This window comes from Thunnus albacares, chromosome 14 (assembly GCF_914725855.1).
Source record: "Thunnus albacares chromosome 14, fThuAlb1.1, whole genome shotgun sequence".
In the NCBI taxonomy this organism is placed as follows: domain Eukaryota; kingdom Metazoa; phylum Chordata; class Actinopteri; order Scombriformes; family Scombridae; genus Thunnus; species Thunnus albacares.
This window is the reverse complement of record NC_058119.1, coordinates 29063827-29076642: the sequence shown is the minus strand read 5'-3', so window position 1 is coordinate 29076642 and position 12816 is coordinate 29063827. Positions and strand designations below refer to the sequence as shown.

The window sequence follows — 12816 nt, the reverse complement described above, 5'->3', positions numbered from 1 at the left end:
CAGCAGATCTTAGTTGCATGTCATCCCCATCTCTCTCTCTCTCTCCTCATTTCCTGTCTGACTCTACTGTCTCCTCTCAGTAAAGGATAAAATGTACCAAATCACCAAAAATAACCAACAAATAAAACAAACAAACAAAAGAAACACTTATGGGATGGAATCATTAATTGACTGTAATCTATCTTGGTTTGTGTAACTCTATCCCTCTGTTAGACTTTTATTTTTTATCTTATTTTACTTCTTTTCATATCGTCACAGCAGAGGAAACTCTTTCATATCTCAGCTGTCATCAAAACTGCAAATATCACTATAAATACCTCTATGTGGATCAATGTTGGCTCAGAACATACAGTAAATACAAGAAATACAGAAATTTAATAATGAACATTTGTTTCTTCATTCTTCTTTATTTAGCTCATTTTATTTCATTCAAAATAGTGAAAAGTTCTGAATGTTATTATCTTTTTAGCTATTTTCTTTTGTCTTCGTTACACAACTTTTACACATCAAAATTGTATTTACGGGAATAAAACACAAATGAAATAAAACACAGTTGGTTTAACCACAGTATTCTGTACACCTACAGTCCAAAGCTGTCTGCTTGTCACAGTTTGCATACTCATTATCATGACTGTTTGTAGTTCTAATGTCATTTTTACAATCTCTACATATACAAGTGAAAAATGTCACAAAACTTACCTCGAAAGCTGCAAGACCACACCTGGATGAGTTCCCTACACAGAGGTTGATGTTTGGTCGTCTGCATCCAAACAGTCTACAGTAAATATGGTGAGTGAAAGCACTGAAACACATTTGTAATCAACTGATCTCAGATCACATCACTCTCCGATTGGCCAAAACCACACAGGATATGTAACATCCTCAAAGATGTCACATGCAGGGTTGTGGTTTTATCTTCCTTTGAGAGTTTGAACTTTGTTATGAAAGTAACTTCATGTGAATATTTCCATTGAAAATAAAAAATTCAGCTTTCATCATTTCCAGGAATTCCTGGAAGACATTTCTGAGTAGTGCCACTACCGTTATTCTCATTCTTCCCTGTTTCTATGTTTCTATATTATGTGTCTTACTTTAACTCAGTTTTATTATTGAAAATACTGTATATTTTACTGTATATTTTATGACACACAAATACTTGTATTTCTCACATGTCAAATTTGTATAGAAGGGAAGAGAGGGAGAAACTTACTGGTTGGACAGCAGTAAACTGTCACTGTTTGCATGTTGGTTTTCATGACTGTTTGCATCTCTGTTTTCCTTGTTTTGCATCACTAAATTCACAGTTTTTATGTGCTACATTATGAATAGAGTGACACCATTATTGCTTCTACACTGGATGACAGTAAAACAAAAAAAGTACAAAGGACACGCACAAAATTTACTTTTGAAAGCTGCAGGATCTCAACCTGAGTGGTGAGTATGAGACACAGGAGGTTCCTCTACTTAGACTTCTAAAGAAAAGAGAAGTTGTACTTTTTCAAGATCGTTGCGATTGGCATTCTTGCTATAAAGCATGCAGGAGCATTAAAAAAGACATGAATATTAGGACAAAGGTTAGTCTCATTCACCTGGTGAATGTAAGTCCAATATTCACTCTCTTTTAGCTCTGTTTTTGTTCTCTACCAACTCCTGAGGGAAATATCTGGATCTTTAGCTGCTAAATGCTCCACTATGTTCACCAGCTAGTCTACAGCTAACTGTCTGTTGGTGCTGAGCAGGTAGTGTACAGTGGGTTTTTAGAGCTTTTCCTCTGAAAACAGCTGCCTGCTGTGGCTGAAAATGAAGCTATAAGAGCGCAGAGAGTGAACCAAGAGGGTGACAGATAAACAATGAGCTGAAACTCTCTATAAAGCTCCGTAAAGCCGAGGAGAGCTGCAGAGATGCTGATAAGTAATGAATGAGTCGTTAGTATTTTGTGCCGTTCAGTCTGGTTAATCAGACTTCAAAATAAAATTAATCTGAAATTTGTCCCCAAAAGTAGCCTTTGACAGACACACACACACACACACACACACACACAGATACAGACACACATCTCCTGTTCCCCAGCTGTATATCAGTATGTATCTCATGCTTTATTTCTCACATTTCACATGGTTAGCGTCTAATAATCTCTGTTCCTACTAAAACCATTATTTCCACTATTACAATGTTCCCCAAAGTTTCACACAAACTTGCCGACAATGCACAAAATGGAACTGAAGAAAACATGGAGGCATGGAGAGGAACGCAAAACCTGATCATGAAAACTCAACTCACAAATAAAAGTACTGTGAACACAGAATGAAAAGCGGCAGGAGTACTACTACTGCTATCATTACTACTACTACTACAAATAATAATGATAATTAAAGTAGGGAAATACAGCAGGACTAACATATGAATATATAAACATGTGTTCAAGAAGTTCCTGCTTAAAATTGTATTCATGCTAAATAGTAAAATACCACAAAGCTTCCTGGATACGTGCTGCTGTTCCACCACTATGATGTGTTAAATGTATCAGTGACCACAGGTTGTTATCTGCTTCTGAACAGCCCCTGTACAGCAGTTTCAGGAGAAGTTATTGCACAATTTAACCTCTTCCTCCTTTTTTTTTTTTTTTTTTTTTACATGTGGGGGTAATACAAATAATGATTGTTAATAAAACAAAATAATGAAATTAGAAGTGTTACTGTCAGACAATTCAGTGTCTGGTTACTACATTATTCAGTATTTCTAATATAATGTTCAAATTCCTTGAAAAAAGAAAAAAGAAAACAGGTTTTTCTTAGAAAGTTTGTAACCGTCTATATGAAACGTGGCTCCAAAGAACATATTTAATAAATAATTAATTACAATAATGAGCAGTGGGATTACAATAATAAATAATTAAGTCAATAATAGTTTCTTGTGTGATAAGAAAGAGAAAAAAGGACCATGAAGTGTTTCACAACGTATTACAGGAGTGAAAACCTGCTGGGTGATGGTAGGAGGAAGTGACACTTGATATTTCTTATGTTGTTGTTTTTATATCCTGTTTAGGTTGTAAACTGTATGAAATGCTTTAGTTTTAAGTTCTTTAATTTGACAAATGACTTTTTGTAATGTCATTTATTATAATTTATATTTCTTATGATATCAGTTGTTAAAAATGAAAGCTATGGCTAATATGTATAAACATAATTTAAAACAACAACAACAAAAAACACCATCAGCTACTCTATAGGTTCATTTTCATCATATCATCTTCTCCTGTCTTAAGTTATGTTGCTTAAGAACTTTTATAAGACAGATTTTACACACTAAACATCACTGTGGCAAAATTGTACCCAGTTTGGTTCAATATCGCACCAATACAACATTATGTTAACTTTACTCAGTAGCAATAGTGTCACACACAACAAGCTGAAACTGCTAAAAACTGTTACAAATGTTTTGGTTCTGATACAAAATGACATTCAAGATACACAGGTTATTAACAATAATTAACAAACCCTGACATGTAAGTTTAAAAAGAGTAGAGTAGAATGTGTACTGATACATTCACCATGTCTTACTAACACTATCCATATATTACTATTTAGAATAAATGTTATAAGTTTCATAAAGGACTGATAAACACAGATGCTGTTCATCATAACTTATGGGTGACATAGCATCTCTATACTGTTGCTAGTAGGAAACCTTTCATCAATAAACATATTATCACATCACAACCAACTCTTTTTAATAGCCTTAGCTGTTACCAAAGAGGCTGTTGAAGACATAACGGAAAGAACAACTTTTAATAAAAACCTCAGACAGTATTTTCTAGATATATGGACTCATGTCACTGACATGTCGGGACATTGCTGTTAACTTATTTTTCTCTTAATGATGCACATTAGCTGCTAGTTAATCTAAATCTTATTCTGAACAGATAACAACTTGGACTTGTAAGATATGACTCACCTTTCCTGTTATCAATATTAAGTTGATATTTGGTTTCATCACGTCCATATCTGTAAAAGCTGTTGGTTAATGTTGTGCCCTTAAAACAGGGAAAATAGTGAGGGAAGAGGGATGAAGAAACCCGCACACTTCTCTCGTTTTCACTCGTTTGTATTGAGTCTTAATTATGTACAGTACAACCAAATTCACATATTTTCTCAGTCGGAATACACTCAGTCTCAGGACCAAAGTTTCCACAAGTTCCTAAGTTATCCTCTGTTTTTTTCTAACTAATGTAAATTATATTTTGAACCAACATAAACTGTAACTTAAATGACATACATTTACCTTTTTAACTTTCATATTGTACCTAACACATGAACTGACCTTTTACCATAATAAAATAATGTTTTTAAACCTTACAGACAAACTTAAATGCAGAAAATGGCAGAACAACAGTCGGATGCTACATTGGGACAATAGCAGTAGCTAGCTTACACGGTAAATGAGTTAGCCCGAAACTCTTTAACAATATAAAAGTACAAAATTCACCTCTTTCGCTCGCAACGAACAATGAGTAAGTATCAACAATGTGTAACGCTAAATTTATAGTGCTTTAAGTACGGTAATTACCTTAAAACAGGGAAAATAGTGAGGGAAGAGGGATGAAGAAACCCGCACACTTCTCTCGTTTTCACTCGTTTGTATTGAGTGAGGCAGAGAGCGCGATTCCCCCTACTGGAGTCATGAGGCATTACCAATAGATCGACGCACAATCAACCAAGAAAAAGAACACACATTACCTATTTGTACGGTTTACATTCTGGCTGGATATTCTCCACAGTAATAACCTTAGCAAAATAACCAAATAACAATAAAATTATGTATTAAGGAAATAGAATATATAAGACATATAATTGCATAACTCTGAAAAGAAATAAAATCATGTTACTGAAAAATCTAATTATTTTCAAATTCTTAACTACCACATTAACACCCTCAAAGTTTTGCAGATCTTGTTAAGCTGTCACTCAGTCACTGCAGCAATTTCCTGTTTTTCACTGTACAGACTGTGAAAAGCATGTAGGGTTGAACTTTTCCATGTACCTCATTTGTACCTCACTTTGGATAAAAGTGTCTCACACATGAATAAACGCAAATCTGAACGTAAACTACAAGAGATACTCAAACAAAACTGGTACAGATACAAGTCTTATCTCGTCCACTTGGGTCTACTGAGCAATATTTTATACAGTGTAATATTACAGAAGCTGGTCATAGGACAACTCACTCCATAACCTTTTAACCTATACATCTAATCAGTTATATGAAGGTATGATTCAGGCTGGATGGAAATATGTCATGTAGCTCATATTAGTCTGTTGTGCTTGTGGCTTTTTAGATTTTTTTTTTCGTACGAGCAGACAATTAGGACTGTTTGTTGCTGTAAATGAGTTTTTATCCTTCAGGTTAGCCAAAACCTTTTCAGTTTTGTCATTGCAATGCACATAAAGTGTGCAGAGTTGATGAAATTCAGTCACAGTAATACCTAAAAAGTCAGAGAGAAAACCTTAAAATACAAGATTTCAGTTGCAAAGGTATCTGTGGACTAACCAAACAGGTATTTTGGGCTGGGGAGAGCAAAATGACATGACATGTGAAATTTGTATAGAAGGGAAGAGAGGGAGAAACTTACTGGTTGGACAGCAGTAAACTGTCACTGTTTGCATGTTCATTTTCATGACTGTTTGCATCTCTGTTTTCCTTGTTTTGCATCACTAAATTTACTTTTTCTTATCAGGTTCCTGATACTACGGAAGAGAGGAAAAAGTAGACAGACATGAATATGTAAAGTACATTAGTACAACTAGCTGGAACGTGGTTCCATTTACAACTTTGGGGAAGCGAAAACGGGACGATGGCACTAGTGATGTAACCAACCTGCACGCTAATATTTGACATGCTTTTTACTCTTCCCGAAAACAAATAGTTTTGAAATATTTGTATGAAACAAATATTCGCAAAAAAAAAAAAAAAAAAAAAAACACTATTTGTGCTTTGCTGAATAAGGTATTTGTATTCAGGCACACCCTTAGTAACTTTGCTAAATTTTGTGTACCGTATTGTAAAATGTTGGTCGGAAGAACAACTGCAGGCCGACACATCTCCATTTCTAACAAGATTAACACATAACTTCTTCAATATAAATGTTATGACCAAACTTAACAGTTTGTGCTTCTCATTTATTAGCATTACATTTGAGTCACAGCCTGGTAAAAATAAACAAAGAGAATAAGGCAGAAAACAACTGACATCAACAGGAATATTCTTTCTGCCAATAATATACTCCCAAGCATATACAGTATATCAGTCCAGTTTAAGATTATCTTGTAGTTTGTTAAATTTTAAGTGCCATTAAATGTGTTTGGTGATAATTATAACTTTTGTCATATTTAAATTGATGAACTCCCGACATTGAGTGTGATCTTCATTTTATCTGCACCTCAACATTGATGTTTCAGCACTGACTCATGCAACCACTGTGTCATTTCATGTTTCATGCTACCATCTAGTGGCCAAACATAAAACCATCTGTATAATCTCTTACATATGGAATAAGTGGCAAGCTGCCAAGCCACATTGCTGATGGTGCAGTGTTGCACTGGCTTCATCCACTCATCTCCAAACTAACAACAATAACAGGTTTGACTCCTGATTCATTAGAAAGGGTTTTGTATGGTGGCCCCTAAGGACAAAGCACATACAAGAGTGAATGCACAAACATTAATAAAAAAGCATGCTCCAAATCAAGAAATGCTACAAATACCAAAATACATATAAAAAAGGAAAAACACATGAAGTGCTCCAGGCTGCTAGGAGGATTTGGAGCGTGTTCTTTTTATTGTTTGTGCTTTCACTCTTGTATATGCTTTGTCCTTAGGGGCCACCGTAGTTTTGGACTACAGAACCAGGAAGAGAGTTCAAACAATTTTCCAGTTTGTGTTATTTTTTTTCCCACCCTCATTCTGTGAAGACCCGCCCCTACTGTGCCTCTGATTGGCTCTGACCCTGATATTCTTACCCTAACCCTAACCATCTCACTCCTCTTCTGCATTATGTCTATGCCCACTTCAGAGCACACAGTTATGCTCTGTGTGCACTCTAGATATGACAGTTTATATCTATGACTGCTTCAAAGGGCATGTTTTCACTCCATGCAGGCTCTACATTGGATGGTTCAAGTCTCTAACCGCTTTAGAGTGCATAGTTCTGCTCCCTGAGTGCTCTCGATCAGACAGTTCACGTCTCTGACAGAGACATTTCATACTGGTTTATTATCCATGTGGATACCCAGGTACTTGAAAGACTCCAACTTTTTGTGTTGAGGGTGAGATGATGTTCATCACACCACTGTAAAAAAGTTCTTTATTTTAGACTTATACATCTGGTCCTGGACATCAGAGTTATTTAGCATAAGGGAAATAAAGTCTAGGGAAACACAACAAGGGAATTTTATATTAAAATGAAGATATCCACTTGATTTGATTAATTTGGATGTCTGGCACCTCTCTGTAGGTTCAGATAAACATTTGAATCCATTTTTGCACAAAACATGCAGAAATCAGTGACTGTGGATTTTGTTCCCCATTACTTACATTGAAAGCACATGAGGAAGGGATCTTCTAATGGTCAGTGTGAACAGGAGGAATGATTCCAGCGAGCTATTTCAATGTTCATTTGAGCAACTGACTGTTGTTTTAAGACTTGAAAAAACATATCCTTCAAGTAATATATGGGGTTATTAAATGTTACATGCTGAACTAAAATCAACAAACAATAGTCTGGCATAGGCCCTGGGATTCTCCAGATGTTTAGTGACCATGTGCACTATACTAGTGATTACATCATCAGTTCCTCTGTGGTGTCTGTATGCAAATTGGTATGGGTCTAACTGTGGGCCTTCCTCAGACTGCAGGTTGCTCACCATAGTTATTTCCATACATTTCATCACTTCGGGGGTCAAAGCAGGTTTGATACATATTAGCATAACAATAGCATGCATAATAGATGATAATTAATTTTTGTCATATCTAAGTTAAATTCTTGTTTTTTCTTTTAATATTCAGCTGAACACTGGTGTTAGCAGACAGGAATATCACTCAAATAAACCTCACAATATTTTACTCAGAGCAAAAAGTGCCACTTGTTAGTTTGACATTGGAAGAGTACGATGAAAGCCAACAATGGACGCTGGATATCTGTATTAGACACTGAAAAGGAATAAAACTGACTTTGAGCAGCATTGTGGCCTTTTACAGGATCATGGCTTTCAAAATAACCTCTTGACTTGTATGAGTGTCCTGTTGGATCTCTGCAGTGTCAGAGGGTTAGAAACTATAAATCTGATAGTTATAAAAATCAGTCAGGCGGTCTGAGAGTAACCCCGCTGTGGTCACCACGAAACAGCTAGGATGAACCGACAGGGCGCACAGTTCGCTCACTCTCATAGCTGAGGTCAGCGCAAGCAGCAAAGCTGTTTTGAATGACAACGCCTTCAGAGAGGAGCGCTCCAGAGGCTCATAGGGATCACTCACAAGGGCCTCATGCACCACCGGCACATTCCACTGGGGGGCAGAGACAGGTCTATAGCCAAAACTCTCATGACAGGAGGAAACAGCTGCTGCATACACTTAAACAATGGCATGAGACAGCTGCCTTTTTAGGGTTGAACTTTTCCATGTACCTTATTTGAATGTCACTTTGGATAAAAGTGTTTCCCACAAGAATAAATGCAAATCTGAACGTAAAACTACAAGAGATACTCAAACAAAACTGGTACACATACAAGTCTTATCTCGTCCACTTGGACCTACTGAGCAATATTTTATACAGTGTAATATCACAAAGGTTGGTCATAGGATAACTCACTCCATAACCTTTTAACCTATACATCTAATCAGTTATATGAAGGTATCCTTCAGGCTGGATGGAAATATGTCATGTAGCTCATATTAGTCTGTTCTGCTTGTGGCTTTTTAGTTGTTTTTTTTCATATGAGCAGACAATCAGGACAGTTTGTTGCTCTAAATGAGTTTTTATCCTTCAGGTTAGCCAAAACCTTTTCAGTTTTGTCATTGCAATGCACATAAAGTGTGCAGAGTTGATGAAATTCAGTCACAGTAATGCCTAAAAAGTCAGAGAGAAAACTTTAAAATACAAGATTTCAGTTCCAAAAGTATCTGTGGACTAACCAAACAGGTATTTTGGGCTGGGGAGAGTAAAATGACAGATGTGTGCTCTGAATGGAATTGAAATGACTCAATACTTGTTCTTTAATCACATATGATTAAATACATTACAACTACTGTAATTTATCATCTTTTGTGTACACTATACAACTTATCAAGTAGCAACCTTAAGCTCTGAGCAATCATACGTTATCTTCCGAAAATGCATGTTTTTCCTTATAAAGTGTCACCCTGTAGAAAGCCAAAGTATTTAAAGACATTCTGGGAAATATGTTTTTGTTGGATCTCTGCTGTTGCAGTGTCAGCTGATTAATGCAACAGTTGGTAATCAACAAGTTTAAGAAGGGGGAAATGTACAGTAGGCCTCACTACTGTAACTTATAGTGAAAAATATGATATAATTTCTGCTCCACATTATTATCTAAAAAGGTATGAGAACATAACATGAATAAACATACGTTGGTGATTTGAAAAAAAAGCAAAATGCCTCCATGGTATTACACAACAGTAGAGTTGTGCTATATGATGATATACACAAGAAACAATCAGCAGAGATTTTGTTGATTTGTAGGGTTTAATTCACATAATTAGTAAAAAGGAAACATTCTCATTTTTGTCTAGAAACATATTTTTATAGAATTTCCAGAAAATTTACAATGTCTTATAAAAGTACTGCGTATAATAATATAAGATGTTATCAGTATTGCCAAGCCATAGCATGCCAACCACAAAACCTCCTAAAATATAACTTATATTAAATAAAAAGAAATAAATCATATGTTGTTTAACTTTTATGCATAAAAATACCCCCCACACACAATAATAGACATATATAGTTATAAGTAGGAAAAGGTAACATATTATAATGTGTATGAGAGGATAAAGAAGAAGAAAGTCTTTAGACTTGATATGATGATCTCCCTGTAGAAATAAGACGGAGTGGCAGCTATAATAACAGGGTGATCATGGTGTTGAACAGCTCAGTTGATCAACTAATAATATCTGGTTTGCTTCTTTGATTAAAGGGGACATAACATGCACATTTACAGGTCTATATTTTTATTCTGGAGCTCTACTGGAATATTTCTGCATGACTTACAGTTCAAAAAACTCCTTATTTATCTAATACTGCCCCTTTATGCAGCCCCTCAGTTCAGCCTCTGTCTGAAACAGGTCGTTTTAGCTTCTGTCTCTTTAAGGCCCCCTCCTGATGAGCCCACTCTGTTCTGATTGGCCAGCTCCAGGAAGCTGCCCCTCGGCAGACTTAAATTATGAATATAAATGACAGAAAATCACAAAAAGCATGTTATGTCCCCTTCAAAGGATAATAATGATAGACATCAACTTAATGGACATTTGTTGAAGCCCTAACAATGAACCAGAAAAAGTTAACCTGCATGGACAAACAAATAATCAAAACAATGCTTCCTTTTCATCTACTTGTGATGGTCACACCACTGGCTGACAACAAACAGTCTTAGTAGTTTTCTTGTCATACATCAAACACTTTATTTATCTCTTGTTTGCTAGTTTAAGTGTATTTTAGTTAACATTCAGACACATTACAGTTAACATCTGTTTTCTCCCTTTTCTTTCTCCCTCTTTCTCTGCCTGCATGGAGCTGACTGTGTACATGTTGTTATCTTTCATGCTGATGATCTGCTGTTATCATCACTGTCCATTCTGCAACAACACAGAGAGGCCAAAAGCTTGTCTATGACCCCTTTCCTCATGAAAACATACAGAATCAAGTCTGCAAGAGGACTGAATCTGAGAAGAATGAAAGTCAGGTTGTCGAAGGTATCATTATCGCTGGCTTCTTCTACCAGGTACCAAATGATGTTGGGTAGAAACAGCAGCGTGTAGATGAGCAGCACCAGGACCAACATTCCCACAATTCGTCGTTTTTCATCAGAGGAGACCGAGATGGCAGCAGACAGCGATTTGAGGGTCCCACCCAGGAAGAATATGAGCAGTGGGAAAGGAACAAGGAGAAAGACAGCGAAAATGGTTTCTGAAACCTCAAACTCATCCCAGAAATAGAGAGGAAGGACATAAACAAGAGGAAGGGTCCAGACCACGACACAGACTACAAGAGAGATCTTGATGGTTCTTCTGAAGTGGTACCACAGTGGCCATGCAATGATCAAATACCTGAAACACAAGATACACAGTCTATCATCAGATACAGAATATTCCTGACTTTAAGGAGATTCAGATTTATATGGTAATATAATGGTCATACACATGGAAGTAGCTAAAAACATACAGGATAAACAGATAGCTACCTTTCCAGGGCGACACAGACCATGAAGCCAACACTGGCCAGCACACTATAATAGTAAATATGAAAGAAGATTTCTTCGTTCTTCCAGTCAGGTTTTGCCACTAAGACGATCATGTAGCAGAACTGAATGATGTCAGAGATGAGGAGGTTGATGATGAAGATTGGAGCAACATTGTTATTTTGGACCTGCAAGAAAACAATGGTAGAAATAAACAAAGCAGCTGGAAACATTTTTTTTTCAATTTTCATTTAGGACCTTTGCACAAAATGTGCAAAAATACAAGTGGATGGAATTATAGGTAATAATAAATATGTCATTTTGTTCTGCCCAGCAATTGCAGTCAGAAACATTCATGCATCGACCAATGTGTCATCAAATATGACACACTGGCCAATCAATGTTACAAGACTCAACAACAACAAGAACATATACATATATATAGATATAGATACATATTTAAATCATATTTAAATTAAATCAAATCCCAAAATAATGAGCTCAAATAATGCTGTACAAATTGTCAAGTCTTTTATGACAATTTCTTCTCTACAAGTTAATGATGCTGTTAACTTCACCTTAAGAGAAGCTGGAATGAAACTACACATGTTAACTGCATGTGTTTAAGGTCCAATTAGCTTAAATTTATAGGTCATTACAAGACTTCCTTCCAGCCCCCAAGCAGGATGAAGATTCTTTACAGACAGACTGTATGACAGACACATGACCTAAAATGAATAAATCTTAGTCATAAAGTACTCACCTGGGAGTAAAGAGAGTAGATGGCCACTAGAGTCAAAGGAAGGCCGATACTAATGATTACGCATGTCATCACATGAGCAATATGTCGATCAACATAATAGTTGGCATCAGTATAATTATAGTCAGTGTAATTATGACCATCATAGTGGGATGTGACATTGATGTAATTATTGCTTTCCATCTGTGAGGTGTTGATGTAGAAATCTTCTTCTTCTTCAGAGTGAAACCTGTTGTATGAGAGATCAGGTTATGGAAGTTTTTTAATATCTACATAACATTGTTAAGTGACATCACTAAAGTCTTGAGGTGCAAGTTCACACAAATACAGTGTATATTATAGCCACAAAAAAAGGTGTCTTTGTTACATTGTTTTCTCCTAATAATATTTCTTCAAGGCTGCAACTTACAATTGTTTTCATCACAGATTAAGCTGCTGATTATATTCCCGATTAAATGATTAACCTTTGAGTTTATAAAATGTAGTGTTTTATACACTGTAAAAAAATGACACTCAAAATTTCTGCGGGGATGTCTTTAGCTTACTATCTTTTTCTGACCAACAATCCAAATCCTAAAGATTTTTAACG

At 36.0% G+C, this 12816-nt stretch overlaps 1 protein-coding gene across 1 annotated transcript; it reads right to left on the bottom strand.

The window, feature by feature from the left end:
• Positions 1-10647: 10647 nt before the first annotated feature.
• Positions 10648-12325, bottom strand: LOC122997392 (ovarian cancer G-protein coupled receptor 1-like). The gene is made up of 3 exons (XM_044373488.1): positions 12303-12325; positions 11471-11638; positions 10648-11336 (listed from the first exon to the last, which is right to left on the bottom strand). Exons 1-3 carry the CDS (start codon positions 12323-12325, stop codon positions 10829-10831), a joined length of 699 nt encoding a protein of 232 aa, XP_044229423.1. The 3' UTR covers positions 10648-10828.
• Positions 12326-12816: the final 491 nt, after the last annotated feature.